General features: G+C 39.1%; 1 protein-coding gene and 1 pseudogene across 3 annotated transcripts in view; both read right to left on the reverse strand.

Moving 5' to 3' along the window:
- Positions 1–21217, reverse strand: part of GOLGA4 (golgin A4) — a gene marked incomplete at its 3' end in the record, with an annotated part of 112660 nt that overhangs the window by 51893 nt on the left and 39550 nt on the right. For both annotated transcript variants that reach the window (XM_079712032.1, XM_079712033.1), the window contains 7 exons: positions 17675–17722; positions 16371–16427; positions 6661–6759; positions 5686–5815; positions 4020–4207; positions 3649–3732; positions 1278–1425 (listed from right to left, as the gene is read on the reverse strand). In XM_079712032.1, the coding sequence (XP_079568158.1) occupies positions 1278–1425; positions 3649–3732; positions 4020–4207; positions 5686–5815; positions 6661–6759; positions 16371–16427; positions 17675–17722 (754 nt within the window). The remainder of the gene's footprint in view (positions 1–1277; positions 1426–3648; positions 3733–4019; positions 4208–5685; positions 5816–6660; positions 6760–16370; positions 16428–17674; positions 17723–21217) is intronic.
- Positions 19572–20118, reverse strand: LOC307059828 (ATP synthase F(0) complex subunit C2, mitochondrial-like; annotated as a pseudogene). The gene has a single exon. The product of its transcript is annotated as an ATP synthase F(0) complex subunit C2, mitochondrial-like (transcript).

A 21217-nucleotide genomic window follows, 5' to 3' on the forward strand; every position in this document is an offset into this window, starting at 1 on the left:
AGGCTTCAACCTTAGGCTAACGACTCCTAAAAGATGCTCCGATTTTTTATTTCCAAATTCCTACAGGTCAATTCCATCTGGAAACCTCATGATAGGCCCAAATTCAAAGAATCTAAGCAAACTCACCATTTCACTCTATTCCTCAGTGTCCCCATTTAGACTTCCTATTCTGACTTCACCTGATTCATTCGGTCTCCTAACCTTAAAACTCTGGCGTCATCTTGGCCTCCTACTTTTCTTCTGCCCCTCCAAGTTAACTGGATACCAAATTCTGCAAATTTGACTCTTCCTCTCCTCCCCAGACCCACCATCCTAGTCAAGGTCGCCAAAGCTCTCAGTTCCCAAAGCCTGGATTTCGACCCTTGCTTTTAAGTTTGACTTTCCACTTCATTTCTTTTCTACATACAACACTGGCTTCCATCACATTATGCTTTCCTATTACTGGTTTCCTTGTTTACCAAAGTCTAAACTCAGCTACTCACTTTTACAGACTTTAACAGTCAGTTCCTTCACAATCCAACTTCATTTCCCACTTCAGCAAGAATGGTTTCCAGTTGACACACACACCCCCTACGGTCACTGGGCCCGTTTATGATCTTAAATCTGAAATATGTGCTGCCCCCATCTCTCTGTTTAGGCCCATTCTATTCATTATCTGAGGCCCAAGTCAACTCACATCCTCACTAACCTGAAGGCACCAGTTCACCCTGCTCTCTCCTCTTTCTAGCATCTCTACTTTCTTTCTGAGCATTATTCAGGATCATACCTTGCTGAATACTGGTCTCTACACTTTACAGTCTAGCATTTATTGGGTCAAAACATAAAGCAGTTATGTATAACACTGAATTATTCCATCATTCTCTTAAAAAGCAGACTACATCTTATACTTTTTATTTACCCTAGAGCATCCAAAAGGTAGCAGTTATTTAATATGTACCACGCTGTGCCTATTTGGGGAGTTTCAAAGTTGTAAACCTGAATTTTGATAGTCTAAGGCAGTGGTCAGCAAACATTTTCTATAAGGGGCCAGATAATAAATACTTCAGGCTTTGCAGGGCTCTACATAAACAGGCCAGGCATGGGCTGCATTTTACCCATAGGCCATTGTTTACCAACCCCTGCCTCTTCTGAGGAACAGTCCACAGTGTCTTTATAAAGAGTCTCTACAGTTAAACATTTTTATCCATATTTAACTAATTTTTCTAAATGTTGGTTGGTCAAGCACTTTACATGATTTTTGATTTCTAACATAAAACAAGTAACCCCTGAGTTCTTACCAGCTCTTTCAGATTTTTCTTTCTGTTCCCGTAATTCCTCTCCCTGGCTAGTCATCTGCTTGATGTGACTACGAAGTTGGGCAATTTCTTCTTCTTTGATTTCCAGGGTTTCATGCATCTGACGTTTTGTCTCTGCTATTACCATCCCCTAAACAGAAGTGCAGACTCTAAAGCGTTTGCGTAACAAAACTGCATTATCAATAGCACATATCAAACTTACTTTAAAGGGCAGAAAACATAATGTCTCTTACTAAGTACAGCATACGAATTATTTTAGTATTTAGTTTTTAGTATTTAGTATTTAGTTTATTTAGTATTTAGTCTGTCCTGTGTATACACTACACTATCTACTACAATAACTTCAGTTACCTGGCATATCAGGGTATTCTTAATATAAAAAATTATTTTAATAATATCTTTAATCTTTTAATTATTAACAACACATTTTAGTTAAAAGATTTATAATCTTTCTATAAATGTTTACTATAATTTTCCCTAACTTAGTAAACAGTTTATATTCAACAAAATATAGCCTTTAGTACTTGGCTCAGAACCAATCATGAACTACAATTATTGAACTGCGCTGTAACATGGGGAAAGTCCCAGAGGCTGCTGAGAGTATAAGGTTACTGCTGCCACACTGGATGGACCAAGACTGCAGTACAGAGCTACCTGGTTTTTCTCTTTCCTCTTGTGACAGTCTCTGGTCCCAACACCACTCCTTATTACTGTCAGTGAGGCATTCCTCCAATTTGCTAATTGCTACTGTCTTCCCACTCTCTGGATAATCTACACAAGAAATGAAGGTCGCTAGGGAGAAAATATTAATCAAATAGTATCTATTAAATCAGTCATTTGCAACTAACAAAAAATGGGTGGTTCAACTTCCCTCTTGAAACATAAGACTCTGTGACAGCTATTTTATGACATTAAGCAGAGTATTACCTTACTTCCAGGGTTTGTCAACCCTTTTGCTTTAGGGTATGACTCTTCCAGATGGCTAATATTAATGAACAGATTAAAAACCCGGTAAGTGGGGCATTATTATACAAAATTCCAAAAGAAAATTGTGGGCCTTCAGTTTCTTCAAAAACCAAAGCACAATGGAAAAGAGAGAGAGAGAGAGAGAGAGAGGTGGAATCTATAGATTAAAAGAAGTCTTAAGAGTCACATCAACTGACTGTACTGAAAGAACCTCATTTGGATCCTGATTCATAAAAATGGGAAAGAAATGTAAGAGACAAAAGGGAAAATCTGAAACTGTCTAGGTAGTTGATTGTACTAAGGAATTGCTATTAAATTTTTAGATGTGATCATGATAATGTGGTTATATTTTTATTTTTTAAAAAAGACCTTTATTTTAAATATACATTAAAATACTCATGGAAGAAATGATAAGATTTCTTAGATTTGCTCTGAAACAATCCTGGGATGAGGGTACTGGGGGCTGGGAATGTACAGATGAAACAAAATTAGCCAGGAGGTGTTAACTGTTGAAGTTGGGTGATGGGTTCACAGGAATTCCTTTTATTAATCTTTGTACTTTTGTAAATGTTTTAAGTTTTTCATAATACAAAGTTTTGTTTTGTTTTTTTAAAGAGGGCCTTCATGAAGTTTATGGAATAGAATCCAGCAAAATGAATAGGATGAAAAAACTGCCAATACATTTCAATAGCAGAACAGCTCTAACATGTTCTTAATTACATGGCCACTTAAAATACTGCAGCTATAAAGTACCATATTAAAGAACACGGTGGATGATGTGGAACTAACTGGAAGCTACTTTTAAAAAAAGGACCCAAGAACCCGGTGCTGAAAGGCTTTGGTCAAAACTGTTTTGCCCATGAACTTTTTAGCTGTCTTTGCTGCCATAGCTAAAGTTGCTGTTCCAACTCTAAACTGCCAGTCTCACTTATACATTCTAAAGTTTATTTGAAGAAATTTCTGTTTACGCTAACATATACATTACCACTTCTTTACTTTTTAGGCAATTTATCTGTGAGATTAATCTGTTTCCATTATATTTGAAAGACAATACTTATATCATTCACATTTAGTAATGCCTTAACTGTAAATAATTTAACTTTTCTCTAAAAAGTAGTTATGTTCTGTAAACAAATTTCTTTTGCAACAGTATTCTAATCTATAAATCAAAATGCTGACTGGGATCAAGAAATCACAGATTCAGCTTCACATGATACAAAACTAATGCTAATGGTTATATAAATCTAGAAATGAAAACAAAAAGATTTTTCACGGAAGCAGCTGTAATAATTTTGGAAAGCAGAAGTCTGAATGCTTCCAATTGCTTCCAAAAATGAATTGGGGTGCCCCTTGACAAATTTTAGTATCATAAGTTTTGTTGTTTTACCTTATCTTGTTCAAGCTGTTCAATTAAGTTCTTTGCATCACGCAACTGAGTGATAAGTTTAGTCTTCTCAGCCATATGAAGCTCCTAAAAAAATTTTAAAAATTCATTTCCATCTCTAATAAAGCTTCTCCTCATATGAGAACTCTAAACATTTTCTCTAATTTGAATACTCCTACAAGTCTAACAGGAGAAGAGAACACAGGATGTGTCAAAAGGATGGTAAATGCTATGAAGCCCAGGGCACTCAGGGGCCCTTTCCATGCTGTCTCGGAGGAAGGGGGAAGGCTTTCCAGAGGAGGTGCAGGCCACGCTGGGGCCTGTGGATCTAGCATCACAGGGCTGCGTTAAACCACAATCATTTTCTCTTTTACCTTCATCTTTTCTAGTTCTTGAAGTCTTTCATCTAGTTGTTCTTGCAGGGCTTCTTTTTCACTGGTTAACAGCATACATTGTTCCTTATGTGACCGAATGGTTTCCTTACAGCGCTGCAGTAGATTCTCTTGACGCTTAACTCTTTGCTGAAGTATTTCCAGTGTTTTAGCAGAAGCTCCATCTCCCACTATTAATAAAGCAGCATAAGCAGGGGCAGTCAGTGAGGAATCTAAGGGCTCCCTGGGAACAGCTACTCTGTTAGTGCACAGGACTGTGTTCTCATTCCAATACTCTGCTATACTCTGAGCCAGATTGAGAAGAGAGGGGTGCCCTTCCAAACCTCTACTCTGCCACTATTTGTGTGATCTGCAGCTGAAGAAGCTGCGTAGTACATTCACCTCTTTCTTCTGTGGTTCAACCCCAACCCAAATGGCACACAACACTCAAGAGTTAACTAATGTTAACTGAATCCACCCTCCTTCAAAGACAGTTTGATGACCATCTTTTGCTATTTACAAGTGCCTCCCATGTCTTCACGCCAATCCCCAAAGGATCACTAAAGTATTCCTTCCAAAGCATTCTAATCTCATCCAGAGAGGAGTTCTGGCAAGTACAGCTTTCTCCACCTCCTTACATTTATGACATAGCCCAGGGGTGTTTCAGGAGCCCTTACAGGTTGGTTGCTCAGATAAATGGCTGCTCAGCACCTTACTCCAGCACTGGCTGGACCAAAAGTTTATCACAAATCTCTTTGTGATAAAGCTAGTAAATAAAAAATGGGAAGTTTACTAAATAGGTACCACAAAGCCTCAAAGAGTAGGGAGGGCTACAGTTGGATTTTAAAACATAATTTAACTATTCCTTCTTTTACAATTACAAAGCAAATAATAGGGCAAATATTGGCATCTTTGAATGTAGAAATACGTAAGCAATAATACTTAAAAACTAAAAGAGACAAATAATGACAAAGAGCATATTCCTTAATCTTGAGCAGACTTAACCTTTTTGTATGAAATCTAGCTACTGCTATCAGTAAAACAGTATAATATAATGAATTTCAATTACAATGAAAATGTGGTGCTACTCACAGACTTTCAAGTGTCAAAACAATTACTCACTTTCTCCTGGAAAACAATAAACAAAGAGCCCAAAAAACCATCAAAACTCTTGCATCTGCTAAAAATAGGTCCAAAATGGAGGCTTAAGCTAAGCCCCGCATCACCAAACTGAGACTTAATTACAGTTTCAGCCTCTCCCAGAAATGGAATCTGAAACCAGTGCATCAGGAATCACCTGGTCAAACTAGGGAGGTCACATGCCTGACAGACCCCTGCATCCCCTAAAAGAAAGGGACCTTGTCACAACCAATCCACTTTTTGCTACTATAACTTCCTTGTCCCACTCCCTTCTGCTTATGAAAGTCTTTCATTTTGTACAGTTCCCAGGAGCTCTTTTCTATCTGCTAGAAGGGGTACTGCCTGATTCATGAATGGTTTAATTAAGTCAATAAGATCTTTAAAATTGACTCAGTTGAATCTTTCTGGAAATATTAGGGTCAGGGACACTTTACTTCTACCTCAGTCCATGTCTACTACTTCCTGCCCTAGAATCTCTCACCATCCTCCTCTGGTTTTTAACGTAAACTTCTGACAAGCTGAAGCTTACCTACTGGCTCTACATCACCATCTGTGTTCTCTTTAGTGACGCATTCAGCCTCTGGTTCCATCTGCGAGAGTGGTTTTGGTAAATCAGCATTCATGGGGCCATTTCGTAACCGCTGTTTCAGCAAAGAAACCTAAAAAAAAAAATGTCCATTAGAAAAAAACCAAGAGAAACTTTGGCAGTAGTGCTTTCCTTGAAACAGAGAAGGAATAGAGTAAAAGATACCCTTTTTGCTATAATGTGGGAGGGGGGGAAATCAAAATAAAAAATTTACTCCCAATGCTGCTGATTTTGATATTTGCTATTTTCAATGATATCTTAGCCAGAAAATACAATAAATCAAAATTTATCCTTAAAATTAATTGAGGAAAAGCAAAGAGTTTTAAAAATCGGCCATTTGGGGGCTTCCCTGGTGGCGCAAGTTGTTGAGAGTCCGCCTGCCGATGCAGGGGACACGGGTTCGTGCCCCGGTCTGGGAGGATCCCACATGCCGCGGAGCGGCTGCGCCTGTGAGCCATGGCCGCTGAGCCTGCGCGTCCGGAGCCTGTGCTCCGCAACAGGAGAGGCCACAACAGTGAGAAGCCCGCGTACCGCAAAAAAAAAAAAAAAAAAAAAAAAAAAAAATCGGCCACTTGGGACTTCCCTGGTGGTCCAGTGGTTAAGAATCCGCCTTCCAATGCAGGGGACGCGGGTTCGATCCCTGGTAAGGGAACTAAGATCCCACATGCCACAGGGCAACTAAGCCTGCATGCTCTGGAGCCAACGAGCCACAACTAGAGAGAAGTTCGCACATCACAACGAAAGATCCTGCATGCTGCAGTGAAGATCCCACATGCCGCAACTAAGACTCGATGCAGCCAAATAAATAAATAAATAAATTTTTTTAAGTCCATTTTTTAAACATCTGGAACCTATTAGATATCCCATCAAAACCCCTTTATGTTTCTTTATCCAAAAATTCCACACTTCTTTTTTTACCTGAGTCTGAAGGACACTGATATACTGATCTTTTTCCTCTAAAGATGCATCGAACTCCTCTTGGAGATGTTTTTTTGCTTGCTGGTCCATTTGGAGCTCCTAAAACGTAAAGGATTCATAAGCAGTTTTCAGTATAAAACAAAAAATACAAACCTGAAATTTTCAAAGTTTAAAAACCGATCAATCCAGATTTGCATTACTCTTAAGGTAAGGTATCAGCAACAATAATTAAAGAATAATCAGCATTTAAAACATTAGTACTTACCCCAACAAGTAATTCTGTTCCTTAAAGAATATGAAAATCCAAGAAGAAAAAGTATACTTATAGATCTGTAATCACTGCTGAATTGATAATTATGTAGAGAGGATTTAAAAAATTAGTTACTTAAGATAAAGGTAAAATTTTATCCTACTTAAGACATCTTACCGTTTGTGCTATCTTATATTCACTTGATCTAAAACTGAATCGTTATATACTAAATAGATAATCAATAGAAACTTCCTCCTCCCAATACATGAAAGTGATCAATAGTCAAAACCAGAGGCCTCCTCAAATGAAAAGGTTGACCTAGTTGATCACCAAACAGTGAAATTTCAACTTCCTTACATGCTGCTTTCCTTAAGTCATTAATGAGCCTCCCTAACTAAATCCAATGGTCTTTACCTCTCCACTATACCAGTCACTAATAATCACCTCCTCAACTGAGGAACCTGCTTTCTGTGGCTTCAGGGCTCCTACGTATATTCCTGTCTCTCAGAGTTTCCACTGTGCCCTTCACTGATTCTCTCGGCAGATATCCCTCTGGGCTCAGTTCTGTGTCCTCAGGGCTTCTCCCTTACACTTGCTCCATTAGAATGGTGCAGATTAACACCTGGAACATAGTGGATATCCCATCAAAACCCCACAATTTTTCTGGGATTCCTACTTTTCTAATTCTCTAAGCTCAAAATATTCAAAGTCACATTTTACTTATCTTTTGTTGACCTCTGCATATAACCAAATTCCTTCATTACTTTCTCTACAATGTTTAGGTCCTTTTTCCACATCCAAAACCATAATCCCAATCTCTAATAATTCTGATGATTAATTTCCTTTAGTAGCCTTCTAGAGAGAATTCTTACCTCAAGTCTACCTCTGATTTAATCCATCCCTCACACATTTGCTAGAAAACTTTCCTCAAACACTACTTTCAAGGACTTATAAGCAATGCCTTCTTCCTGAATTGCTTCAAACTTACTAATTCTCAGAACACTGAGGTACTAACTGTCCTCTACTCTTCCCCACACCCACATGGCCCCAAGATCTCAGCACATTTACTGTTCCTCTCACTACAGACTCCTGGCTTGACCTTCTCCGGCAGTAGGAGTCTCCAAATGCTGGTCTTCAGATCAAGACACGTTTTTCTTAGATCCAAATTTCTTTCATCTGAACAACTGTACTTTATTCTGAGACTGTGTCCTTCCTAGCTTTTTTTATTATTAAAAAAAAACAACTTTCTTGCATGAAATAATGACAATAAAAGAATCTGGTTCCTTATTCTCAATCTCCTCACTTGAAAAAAATAAAAGTAGCCCTATGACAAGTCTCCTTTCCCCCATTTCTGGAAGGAACTGGAAGGTAATTAATTTCTCAGTCCCTGAAATCCAAAAGTCTGGAAAGCACTGTCTCCCCACCCATGACTCTGCACAGGCCAATTCTTTAGTAAGGACCAGCTGCACATCTCCTTAATAGCAATGCAGTCCTTTACTTTCTTTACAATTCATTTCTTCCAAATAATTTTCTACATTCTATCATACTAGACTCTGTTAATGGCATCCCTACCAGCCCACAAAAACTTCTCAATTTATATTATGATTTGCAGGTTTTGAATGTTTTCATCTCCTCATCTTAGGGTAAGAAGTCCTTGGATACAACAAAAGCATCTTTTTTTTTTGGCCTTGCCTCACGACTTGCAGGACCTCAGTTCCCCAACCAGGAATTGAACCCAGGCCATGGCAGTGACAGCACTGAATCCTAACCACTAGACCACCAGGGAATTCCCCAGAAACATCTTTTAATCATGTCCCCTTCTCCCTCCTCCTGCTACATTAAACTATTCAACCAATAAGTACTTCATAAACAATAAAGACCACAGTTATAAAGGAACTTAAGAACTGTCAACTTATATCCTGACTACAGCCCACAGGCTGGCTAGCCAGCTGTCCAACACCACCATGATAGAGATCTCACTAGCTCCAGAACTAGACCCTAGTATCTGGGGTTACCTTCCATTTTCAGGAAGTTCTGATTAGACCCCTAGGGTCACTAAGAACAAATCTAATCCTTCTTCCATGTGATAGTACTTCCAAACTCTGAAGCCAGGCAAAATCAAACCCTGATTTTTCTCCCAAAAAACCTAATCTTCTCCAACTATTCCCTATCTCAGTAAACGATGCCACCATTCGCTGTCACTCAAGCCCAAATTCTTGGGGTCAATTTTGACTCTCTCTTTTCCCCCATGTCCAATCAACAGCAAACTCTCAAAGCAGATAGCAATCTGACCATTTCTCACCACCTCTATCCCTAGCCCCATTATAGCTGCAAGAGTCTGTTAACCACCCCCAAATTACAATGAACATAATTTTCATTTTACTTCACCAAAAAGATTGTTGGTTAGGAAAAACAAAAAGATCCTGAAATACCTAATAGAAGGGACAGGTTAGCCTTAGAAGTTGCCACTGACTGTTTATGCAGGCAAATGATACACTATAGCTAAATAAGACATTCTTAGATCATTACAGGCACACCTTGGAGGTACTGTGGATTCAGTTCCAGACCAACACAATAAAGTAAGTACTGCAATAAAGCAAGTTACACAAATTTTTTGGTTTCCCAGTGCATATAAAAGTAATGTTTACACTATAATCTACTAAGTGTGCAACAGCATTCTGCTTTTTAAAAAATGTACAAACCTTAATTTAAAAAATATTTTATCGCTAAAAGATACTAATCATCATCTGACAATGCAAGGTTGCCATAAAACTTCAATCTGTAAAAAGTCAGGATCTCTGAAGCATAATAAAGTGAAGTGCAATAAAACTAGGTCTGGTGGGGTGGAGTCAAGATGGCGTACTAGGAGGACACAGAATTCGCGCCTCCTCACAACTAGGGCACTGACCAGGTACCGGTCAGGGACCATGGACACCTAAGGGGACAGGAGGAATCCCCAGCGACCGGTGATCTCTCCTTTTGGCTCCCCCCCCCCTTTTTTTCTTTGTTCTGTTGTGGTTTTAGTTTACCTTGTTACAGTTGTTTCAGGTATAGTTTTATTTCCTCTTATATTTTTTATCTTTCTAATTTTATTTTGTCTTCTATTCTTTGACATTGTACTGTTCCTTTACTCTTTCTTTTTTTTTTTTTTTTTTTTTTTACTGTGCCACGAAGTTTGTGGGATCTTGGTTCCCAGGCCGGAGGTCAGCCCCAGCTCCTGTGGTGGGAGGTCCGAGTCCAAACCCCTGGACTAACAGAGAACCTCAGACCCCAGGGAATATCAATCAGAGTGAGGCCTCCCAGAGGTCCTCATCTCAGCACCAAGATCCAGCTCTATCCAACTGCCTGCAAACTCCAGTGCTGAACGTCTCAGGCCAAACAACCAGTAAGACAGGAATACAACACCAGCCATCAAAAAAAAAAAAAAAAAAAAAGGAATGACATAAAAATTTGTTACAGACGAAGGAGCAAGGTAAAAATCTACAAGACCAAATAAATGAAGACAAAAAGGGCAACTTGCATGAAAAAGAATTCAGAGTAATTAATGATATTAAGGATGATCCAAAATCTTGGAAACAGAATGGAGAAAATACAAGAAACATTTAACAAGGATCTAGAAGAACTAAAGAGCAAACAAACAGTGATGAACAACACAATTTCAATTACTGAAATTAAAAATACTCTAGAGCTTCCCTGGTGGCACAGTGGTTGGGAGCCTGCCTGCCGATGCAGGGGACACGGGTTCGTGCCCGGTCCGGGAAGATGCCACTTGCCGCGGAGCGGCTGGGCCCGTAAGCCATGGCCGCTGAGCCTGTGTGTCCGGAGCCTGTGCTCTGCAACAGGAGAGGCCACAGCAGTGAGAGGCCCGCAAACCACAAAAAAAAAAAAACAAAAAAAAAACAAAAAAAAACTCTAGAAGGAATCAATAACAGAATAACTGAGGCAGAAGAATGGATAAGTGAGCTGGAAGATAAAATGGTGGAAATAATTGCCAGGGAACAGAATAAAGAAAAAAGAATGAAAAGAATTGAGGACAGCCTCAGAGACCTCTGGGACAACATTCATGCACCAACATTCGAATTATAGGGGTCCCAGAAGAAGAAGAGAAAAAGAAAGTATCTGAGAAAATACTTGAAGACATTATAGTCAAAAACTTCCCTAACATGGGAAATGAAATAGTCAATCAAGTCCAGGAAGCACAGAGAGTACCATACAGGATAAACTCAAAGAGAAACATGCTGAGACACATAATAATCAAACTATCAAAAATTAAATACAAAGAAAAAATACTGAAAGCAGCAAGGGAAAAGCAACAAATAACATACAACGGAATCCCGATAAGGTTAACAGCTGATTTTTCAGCAGAAACTCTGCAAGCCAGAAGGGAGTGGCAGGACGTATTTAAAGTGATGAAAGGGAAAAACCTACAACCAAGATTACTCTACCCAGCAAATATCTCATTCAGATTTGATGCAGAAATTAAAAGCTTTACAGATAAGCAAAAGTTAAGAGAATTCAGCACCACCAAACCAGCTTTACAACAAATACTAAAGGAAATTCTCTAGGTAGAAAACACAAGAGAAGGAAAAGACCTATAAAAAACAACCCAAGAGGGCTTCCCTGGTGGCGCAGGGCTGAGAGTCCGCCTGCCAATGCAGGGGACACGGGTTTGCGCCCCAGTCTGGGAAGATCCCACATGCCGCGGAGCGGCTGGGCCTGTGAGCCATGGCCGCTGAGCCTGTGCGTCCGGAGCCTGTGCTCCGCAACAGGAGAGACCACAACAGTGAGAGGCCCGCGTACTGCAAAAAAAAAAAAAAAAAACCCGAAAACAATTAAGAAAATGGTAATAGGAACATACATATCGATAATTACCTTAAATGTAAATGGATTAAATGCTCCAACCAAAAGACATAGACTGGCTGGATGGATACAAAAACAAGACCTGTATATATACTGTCTACAAGAGACCCACTTCAGACCTAGGGACACATACAGACTGAAAGTGAGAGGATGGAAAAAGATACTCCATGCAAATGGAAATCAAAAGAAAGCTGGAGTAACAATTCTCATATCAGACAAAATAGACTTTAAAATAAAGACTATTACAAGAGACAGAGAAGGACACTACATAATGATCAAGGGATCAATCCAAGAAGAAGATATAACAACTGTAAATATTTATGCACCCAACATAGGAGCACCTCAATACATAAGGCAAATGCTAACAGCCATACAAGGGGAAATCGACAGTAACACAATCATAGTAGGGGACTTTAACACCCCACTTTCACCAATGGACAGATCATCCAAAATGAAAATAAATAAGGAAACACAAGCTTTCAATGACACATTAAACTCAATGGGCTTAACTGATATTTATAGGACATTCCATCTGAAAACAACAGAATACACTTTCTTCTCAAGTGCTCATGGAACATTCTCCAGGATAGACCATACCCTGGGTCACAAAAAAAGCCTTGGTAAATTTAAGAAAATTGAAATTGTATCAAGTATCTTTTCCGACCACAACACTATGAGACTAGATATCAATTACAGGAAAAAAACTGTAAAAATTACAAACACGTGGAGGCTAAACGATATGCTACTAGATACTGCCAAGAGATCACTGAAGAAATCAAAGAGGAAATCAAAAAATACCTAGAAACAAATGACAATGAAAACATGACAACCCAAAACCTATGGGATGAAGCAAAAGCAGTTCTAACAGGAAAGTTTATAGCAATACAATCCTACTTCAAGAAACAAGGAAAGTCTCAAATAAACCACCTAAACTTACACCTACAGCAATCAGAGAAAGAAGAAAAAAAACCAAAAAACCCAAAGTTAGCAGAAGGAAAGAAATCATAAAGATCAGATCAGAAATAAATGAAAAAGAAATAAAAGAAACAATAGCAAAAATCAAGAAAACTAAAAGTTGGTTCTCTGAGAAGATAAACAAAATTGATAAACCATTAGGCAGACTCATCAAGAAAAAAAGGAGAAGACTCAAATCAACAGAATTAGAAATGAAAAAGGAGAAGTAACAACTGACACTGCAGAAATACCAAGGATCATGAGAGATTACTACAAGCAACTATATGCCAATAAAATGGACAACCTGGAAGAAATGGACAAATTCTTAGAAAAGCACAACCTTCTGAGACTGAACCAGGAAGAAACAGAAAATATAAACAGACCAATCACAAGCACTGAAATTGAAACTGTGATTAAAAATATTCCAAGAGACAAAAGCCCAGGACCAGATGGCTTCACAGGTGAATTCTATCAAACATTTAGAGAAGAGCTACTACCTATCCTTCTCAAACTCTTCCAAAATATAGCAGAGGGAGGAACACTCCAAAACTCATTCTAGGAGGCCACCATCACCCTGATACCAAAACCAGACAAAGATGCCACAAAAAAAGAAAACTACAGGCCAATATCTCTGATGAACAGAGATGCAAAAATCCTCAACAAAATACTAGCAAACAGAATCCAACAGCACAGTAAAAGGATCATACACCATGATCAAGTGGGGTTTATCCCAGGAATGCAAGGATTCCTCAATATATGCAAATCAATGAATGTGATACACCATATTAAAAATTCAAGTATAAAAACCATATGATCATCTCAATAGATGCAGAAAAAGCTTTTGACAAAATTCAACACCCATTTATGATAAAAACTCTCCAGAGGGCCTCCCTGGTGGCGCAGTGGTTGAGAGTCCGCCTGCCGATGCAGGGGATACGGGTTCGTGCCCCGGTCTGGGAGGATCCCATATGCCGCGGAGCGGCTGGGCCCGTGAGCCATGGCTGCTGAGCCTGCGCATCCGGAGCCTGTGCTCCGCAACGGGAGAGGCCACAACAGTGAGAGGCCCGCGTACCACAAAAAAAAAAAAAAAAAAAAACTCTCCAGAAAGTAGGCATAGAGGTAACCTACCTCCACATAATAAAGGCCATACATGACAAACCCACAACCAACATCATTCTCAATGGTGAAAAACTGAAACCATTTCCTCTAAGATCAGGAACAAGACAAGGTTGCCCACTCTCACTGCTATTATTCAACATAGTTTTGGAAGTTTTAGCCACAGCAATCAGAAAAGAAAAAGAAATAAAAGGAATCCAAACCGGAAAAGAAGAAGTAAAACTGTCACTCTTTGCAGATGACATGATACTATACATAGAGAATCCTAAAGATGCTACCAGAAAACTACTAGAGCTAATCAATGAATTTGGTAGAGTAGTAGGATACAAAATTAATGCACAGAAATGTCTTGCATTCCTATACACTAATGATGAAAAATCTGAAAGAGAAATTAAGGAAACACTCCCATTTACCATTGCAACAAAAAGAATAAAATATCTAGGAATAAACCTACCTAAGGAGACAAAAGACCTGTAAGCCGAAAACTATAATAAGACACTGATGAAAGAAATTAAAGATGATACAAACAGATGGAGAGATATACCATGTTCTTGGATTGGAAGAATCAACATTGTGAAAATGACTATACTACCCAAAGCAATCTACAGATTCAATGCAATCTCTATCAAACTACCAATGGCATTTTTCACAGAACTAGAAAAAAAATTGCACAATCTGTATGGAAACACAAAAGACCCTGAATAGCCAAAACAATCTTGAGAAAGAAAAACGGAGCTGGAGGAATCAGGCTCCCTGACTTCAGACTATACTACAAAGCTACAGTAATCAAGACAGTATGGTACTGGCACAAAAACAGAAATATAGATCAGTGAAACAGGATAGAAAGCCTAGAGATAAACCCACACACATATGGTCACCTTATCTTTGATAAAGGAGGCAAGAATATACAATGGAGAAAAGACAGCCTCTTCAATAAGTGGTGCTGGGAAAACTGGACAGCTACACGTAAAAGAATGAAATTAGAACACTTCCTAACACCATATACAAAAATAAACTCAAAATGGATTAAAGACCTAAACGTAAGGCCAGACACTATAAAACTCTTAGAGGAACACATAGGCAGAACACTCTAACATAAATCACAGCAAAATCCTTTTTGACCCACCTCTTAAGAGAAATGGAAATAAAAACAAAAATAAACAAATGGGACCTAATGAAAGTTAAAAGCTTTTGCACAGTAAAGGAAAACTTAAACAAGACGAAAAGACAACCCTCAGAATGGGTGAAAATATTTGCAAATGAAGCAACTGACAAAGATATCTCCAAAATATACAAACAGCTCATACAGCTTAATATCAAAAAACAAACAACCCAATCCAAAAATGGGTAGAAGACTGAAATAGCCATTTCTCCAAAGAAAATATACAGATTGCCAACAAACACATGAAAAGATGCTCAACATCACTAATCACCAGAGAAATGCAAATCAAAACTACAATGAGGTATCACCTCACACCAGTCAGAATGGCCATCATCAAAAAATCTACAAACAATAAGTGCTGGAGAGGGTGTGAAGAAAAGGGAACCCTCTTGCACTGCTGGTGGGAATGTAAATTGGTACAGCCACTATGGAGGACAGTATGGAGGGTCCTTAAAAAGCTAAAAAGAGAACTACCATATGACCCAGCAATCCCACTACTGGGCATATACCCTTAGAAAACCATAATTCAAAAAGAATCATGTACCACAATGTTCATTGCAGCACTATTTACAATAGCCAATACATGGAAGCAACCTAAGTGTCCATCAACAGATGAATGGATAAGATGTGGCATACACATATATACAATGGAATACTACTCAGCCATAAAAAGAAACGAAATTGAGTTATTTGTAGTGAGGTGGATGACCTAGAGTCTGTCATACAGAGTGAGGTAAGTTAGAAAGAGAAAAACAAATACCGTATGCTAACATACATATGGAATCTAAAAAGAAAATGATTCTGATGAACCTAGGGGCAGGAGAGGAATAAAGACACAGACGTAGAGAATGGACTTGAGGACACGAGGAGGGGGAAGTGGTAAGCTGGGACGAAGTAAGAGAGTAACATAGACATATATACACTACAAGTAAATGTAAAATAGATAGCTAGCGGGAAGCAGTTGCATGGCACAGGGAGATCAGCTCGGTGCTTTGTGATCACCTAGAGGGGTGGGATAAGGAGGGTGGGAGGGAGACGCAAGAGGGAGGAGATATGGGGATATACGTATGCATATAGCTGATTCACTTTGTTATACAGCAGAAACTAACACAACAATGTAAAGCAATTATACACCCATAAGGATGTTAAAAAACAACAACAACTAGGTCTGCCTGTAATTCCACCAACAGATGTTAGGGAAACCACACAAATAAAAACTATAAGAATTGATCCCTGTTCTTGTAGCTTGGACTGGTTAATTTTCCCTGTAACTAATGTAGTAGATATGAAACTATCCAAATACATACAATAGTTCTGATAAATATGAGAGATTTAGTTACTCTTCTCAAAGTACTAGTCACAACTTACCTCTCTTAACTCTCCAATCCTCCGAAGTGCTTTATCCTGACTCTGACTTAATATACCCTTTAATTTAAAAGGAAAAAGAAGCTGGTTCAAACAACCACATGACATAGTAGTGAAAAGCAAGTTTAAAAGATCACAAATCATTGAATTTTATCTCCAACACCCTTTACCACCTCGTGGTATAATTATGTAATCTCGAAATAAAAATCCGTAAGACAATTCATAGAAACACAAGCAAAGTACTCACAGAATTTAGGAATAAAATGACCTTTTGAGAATGAATTTATGGAATATTAATAGTACAATGGATTAAATGAGAACTACCCACAATTTCTATAGACCACATGTTTAAGAAAATATTAAACTAAAAACTTTATTTGTAATAATCTAATTTGCACACTTGTTATGGACAATTAGAACACTGAATCGGCAATAAGTAACTGGTGTTATCATTCTCAGTTGATTATATTCCAGACCAAAGCCAGAAAATTTAATGTCGTACTCAAAGGAGACTAATATTTATGGCAGATTCGGTGTTTTAAAATAATGTACACGGGGAATCTAATTTGACCAAATCTCACTTTACAAATAACTTCTTGGTTATATAATTAGTGTCTTTAAATGGGACAAGACGCTAACTGTTTTAAATGACTTTTATTGTAAAAAAATAAGACTATCTGCATTTTATAAATAACACAGCACCATGTGAACTGGAGTGGGTATTTCCCCTTAGCTCTGACATGTGAATTATCACCTGAGATGCCTGTTGGGAAATTTCCAGTCATGAACAGGATGACATAGAGGGGTGGAGGTGAGTCACCAGAAGAGCTATAATAGCTTCTTCTCTCCACACACTTAACCAAGGGCTTTACACGCAGCAGCCTCAGGAAATAGACATGATGCTTGTTTTTGGACCCTGATATAATAAGAAACAGAGATCTCTGCAAGTGTTTAAAAAGTAGAAGGGAAAGCTTCGAAGTTGTACATCTCTTTACCACTAAAACAAAGATGCACCCTGCACACTGGCACACCAGGAATGATGCTTGAAAGAGGCAAACATGCCTTAAATTCAAACCTCTTACACACTGCAGGGATCCAGAACTGAAAGAAGCCCAGCCCTACCAGAGGTTAAATATCTGAGATTTCTTAATCATTCTCTTGATCAAAATTCCCAATGGTAAAACAGCTTAAATACTTTGGTCATATGAAGAATTATTAAAAGTGAGTGTTAGAACTATCTTATTAAAAGATCCTTTCTATTTTTAAAATTATATATGAATCAATATAACAGCCAACAAATCACTTACTTGTAGCTTTTTCTTCTCTCTCTGAAGAGTCTGATAAGCTGTAACAAGCTAAAATAAAGAAAAAATCACTAATAACATCAGTCATTCCTACATAAATGCAATTAATTATTCTAAATTCTGCTAAAACATCTCATTATGAAAGTCAGAAAATAAATCGAAGCAATCCTTTATAGACAATTCAACCTAGTTAGATGTACATACAGTTGAAACTAAATAACATAGGAAATGTATTTCTAAAAAATAAAATGTAATGACTTTATAAAGAAAGATATTAAATCTCCATTTGATTTCACCTTACACACACACACCTCTTTAAATTTCAGTACGTAATTTATAGGTGGGGATTAGAGACAACTTGCTTAAAAGTTACTCAAACTGTGGTCACAGATCAATACCATTAGCAAAAGCATCACCTGGGAGCCTGCTAGAAACAAATTCTTGGGCCCCACCCCAAACTAACTGAATGAGAAGCAGAGGGAGGGCGGAGAGACAACAATGTGTGTTTTGACTAGCTCCTCAGGTGATTTTTTGCTTTGGGCAAAAAAATAGATCATGTAACTGATCTCTAAAAGTTCCTCTGGTGTAGGACCTGTGACTGTGGCTCTATGAAAATCTGAGGGAAGCAACTCACAACCAACAGAGGAAAACTGCTATGTTAGGTCCTAAAGAGATATTTAACCATTTAACCTAAAAATGATATTTAAACATTCTAGCAAAACTTGATGAAATTACAGAGTAATTAACCTTTAAACCTATAAATTATATAGCATTTCTCATCGGAAGGCTAAGCACATGGCTCCACCGCATTATTTGGACCCACTTTAGAGGTGCTAGTGGGCTCTGAAGAGACAGGTTGCAGCTTCAGGAGAAAGCACTCCCGATTCTGGCCTTGCCATTTTCCTTGGAAGGCTGCTGTGTGCCCTTGAATGTGTCTACTGATGTCTTGAGTCAAGAGGCAGGCAGCAATGGAAGGCGAGTCCAGTGATAGGGATAAGGATGTAAAAAACCAAAATTCGACCTTAAACCAGGATCCTCCCCTTCTTATTACTTAAGACCAGTTAGGAAACCGGTACTCAAGGTGGGGGTGAGGGGTCGGGGGAGGAGTGGGAGTGGAAGAGTAACACAACAATCAGATGGCACTTACAGCACTACCATCCTCAGTACCTACAGTAGCAAGGAAAGGTGGAGACAAAGACGATGGGCTCTTTTCATCCCTAAAAAGCCGCACAGCTTTACCTGAGGTAGTACAGAATAGCGGAAACAACCAGAAAGACCTAGAATCAATGCAGAGTCTGTCAACTGCTACCTGTGTGACTATAAGCAAGTTACTTAATCTCTATGAGTAACTCTCTATGAGTCTTTAATCTCTACTCTGCAAAACAGAGATAATAAATAGCTACTTCACAGAGATGGTGCAAAATTAAATGGCACCATACACATAAAATGCATAGTGTCTTGTACATTTAAATACTAACTATACGGCTGCCCAAGCTTCAAACTTAAAAGCCATGGGTTAGTGAAAATAACATAAACCTAAACAAACAAATTCAGGACCATTATTAACTTTGACAGAAATAAAAAATAAAATTTTTTTTTTTAATTTAAAGAAAAAAGTTGCCTGATTCCACATGTGCCTTATGAGATACATGACCTTAATGCCCTGTGTACATCTCTGGGTTCCAGCTAGCCAACAGAATTTAACCTAATAATTCCTTCCTATTTTGTCAGCACTTTGTACTTTTTTTTCTCTCTTATTAATACAGTATTCATTTGTCTTCCCTCTGTCAAACACTGAGCCAATCACTTTCCCCAGGCTGCCTGGGGAGGTACAGGAAAAGGAACATACAGGGCAGACGAGACACAAGAGAAAGAACTATGGGAGGTGGAGACGGCTCCTTCACATGGCGAAGAGGATGAGAAAGGCCAACATCAGGCAAAAGAGCCCCATGGCTTCTGAGAGTGCAGAAGCCCAGAATAGTGCAGAAGCCCAGAATAGCGCAGAAGAAGAGCTGTTGCTTCAGAGAAGGGTTCCTGGCCTAACCAATGATGAGGCTACCAAACACAGTCCCAATTCCAGCCCCAGAGCCAGCCACCCCTACTGTGGCAGCCCCAGCTCCAATGAACTTGGTTTCCGGGTCAATGTTCCTTGAAATGGCACTGGTTTGGAAGGTGTACCTAGGAATAAGTGAGGTGGTCAGGGGACTCGCAGCTGCCAAGCTGCTGTGGCTCTCATCTGTCAGTGTCTCCTGTTGTTTCAGCATCACTGTAGACAGTGATCAGCTCAGTAGTGGAGAGGTTCTCTTGATCGAGGAGGAGGTGGAGACGAACTTGGAACAAGCGTACGTTTTCAGATGAGAGGCCACGGCAGGAGAGCTGGTCCCAGTGCAGAGAAGACAAAGAGGGGGGCACTTTGTACTTTTAGAAAGATATTTTATATATTTCATCTAGGAGTTTTTTTGGTTGTTTTTGGCTGCAGGGTAAAACTACCCATATTACAGCCAAATTGGAAATAGAAGTAATAGCTAACTTTATACTCTAACCTTGAACTTTATTATTCATTAATTAAAATTAACTACAATGCTGATTTATCAGCATTAAGACAATAAAATACTATGGTTTTTTAAAAAAATTTATTATTTTTTTTATTTATTTCTGGCTGTTGGGTCTTCGTTGCTGTGCTCGGGCTTTCTCTAGTTGCAGCGAGTGGGGGTTACTCTTCATTGCAGTGCGCGGGCTTCTCATTGTTGTGGCTTCTCTTGTTGCGGAGCACGGGCTCTAGGCGCGCGGGCTTCAGTAGTTGTAGCACGCGAGCTCAGTAGCTGTGGCTCGCAGGCTCTAGAGCGCAGGCTCAGTAGCTGTGGCGCACGGGCCCAGCTGCTCCGCAGCACGTGGGATCCTCCCGGACCAGGGCTCGAACAAGCATCCCCTGCACTGGCAGGCGGATTGTTAACCACTGCGCCACCAGAGAAGTCCATGGGTTTTTGTTTGTTTGTTTGTTTTTTTAAAAAAGGAAGCCACAGGCAACTTTGTCCAGAAAGGCTTTCCGGAGGAAGAACGTTTTAACTGCACAGGACAGCGAAGGCAACTAATACAATCAGCCCAAAGGGAAGGTGCCATGTTCCTAAAGGAACGAAAGGAGCGAAGAAGCAGCACCACTTCCTTCCTCTCTTAGACCAAACATTGTGAAGGGGTCCAGCAGTTAAAAGATTCACTTGAAGCAAATTGTAAATGTAGGTCCAATGAGAATGCACCAAATGTGCACATATTTGGGATCAGAAATAATGGAATCTGGTTGGCAGAAGAGGTCATTTTGGAGCCACGACATTTAGAAGATGAACAAGGGAAGGGATGTGAGGAGGAAAGACAATGAACTCTGAGCTGGGTGTCCAAGCAACCCTGGAGAGAGGGGCACAGAATGTGAGAATCAAAAGGCTAAGGGCAACAATCTGCTCCAAAATTTTACTAAGAGTATTGTCAAAGGGCCTCAGTACCACTGAAGGTCTTTAATTAGATACTGCCACAAACTATCCCCCATCAGTATCC

Source organism: Hyperoodon ampullatus (assembly GCF_949752795.1).
Source record: "Hyperoodon ampullatus genome assembly, chromosome: 10".
NCBI lineage: Eukaryota > Metazoa > Chordata > Mammalia > Artiodactyla > Ziphiidae > Hyperoodon > Hyperoodon ampullatus.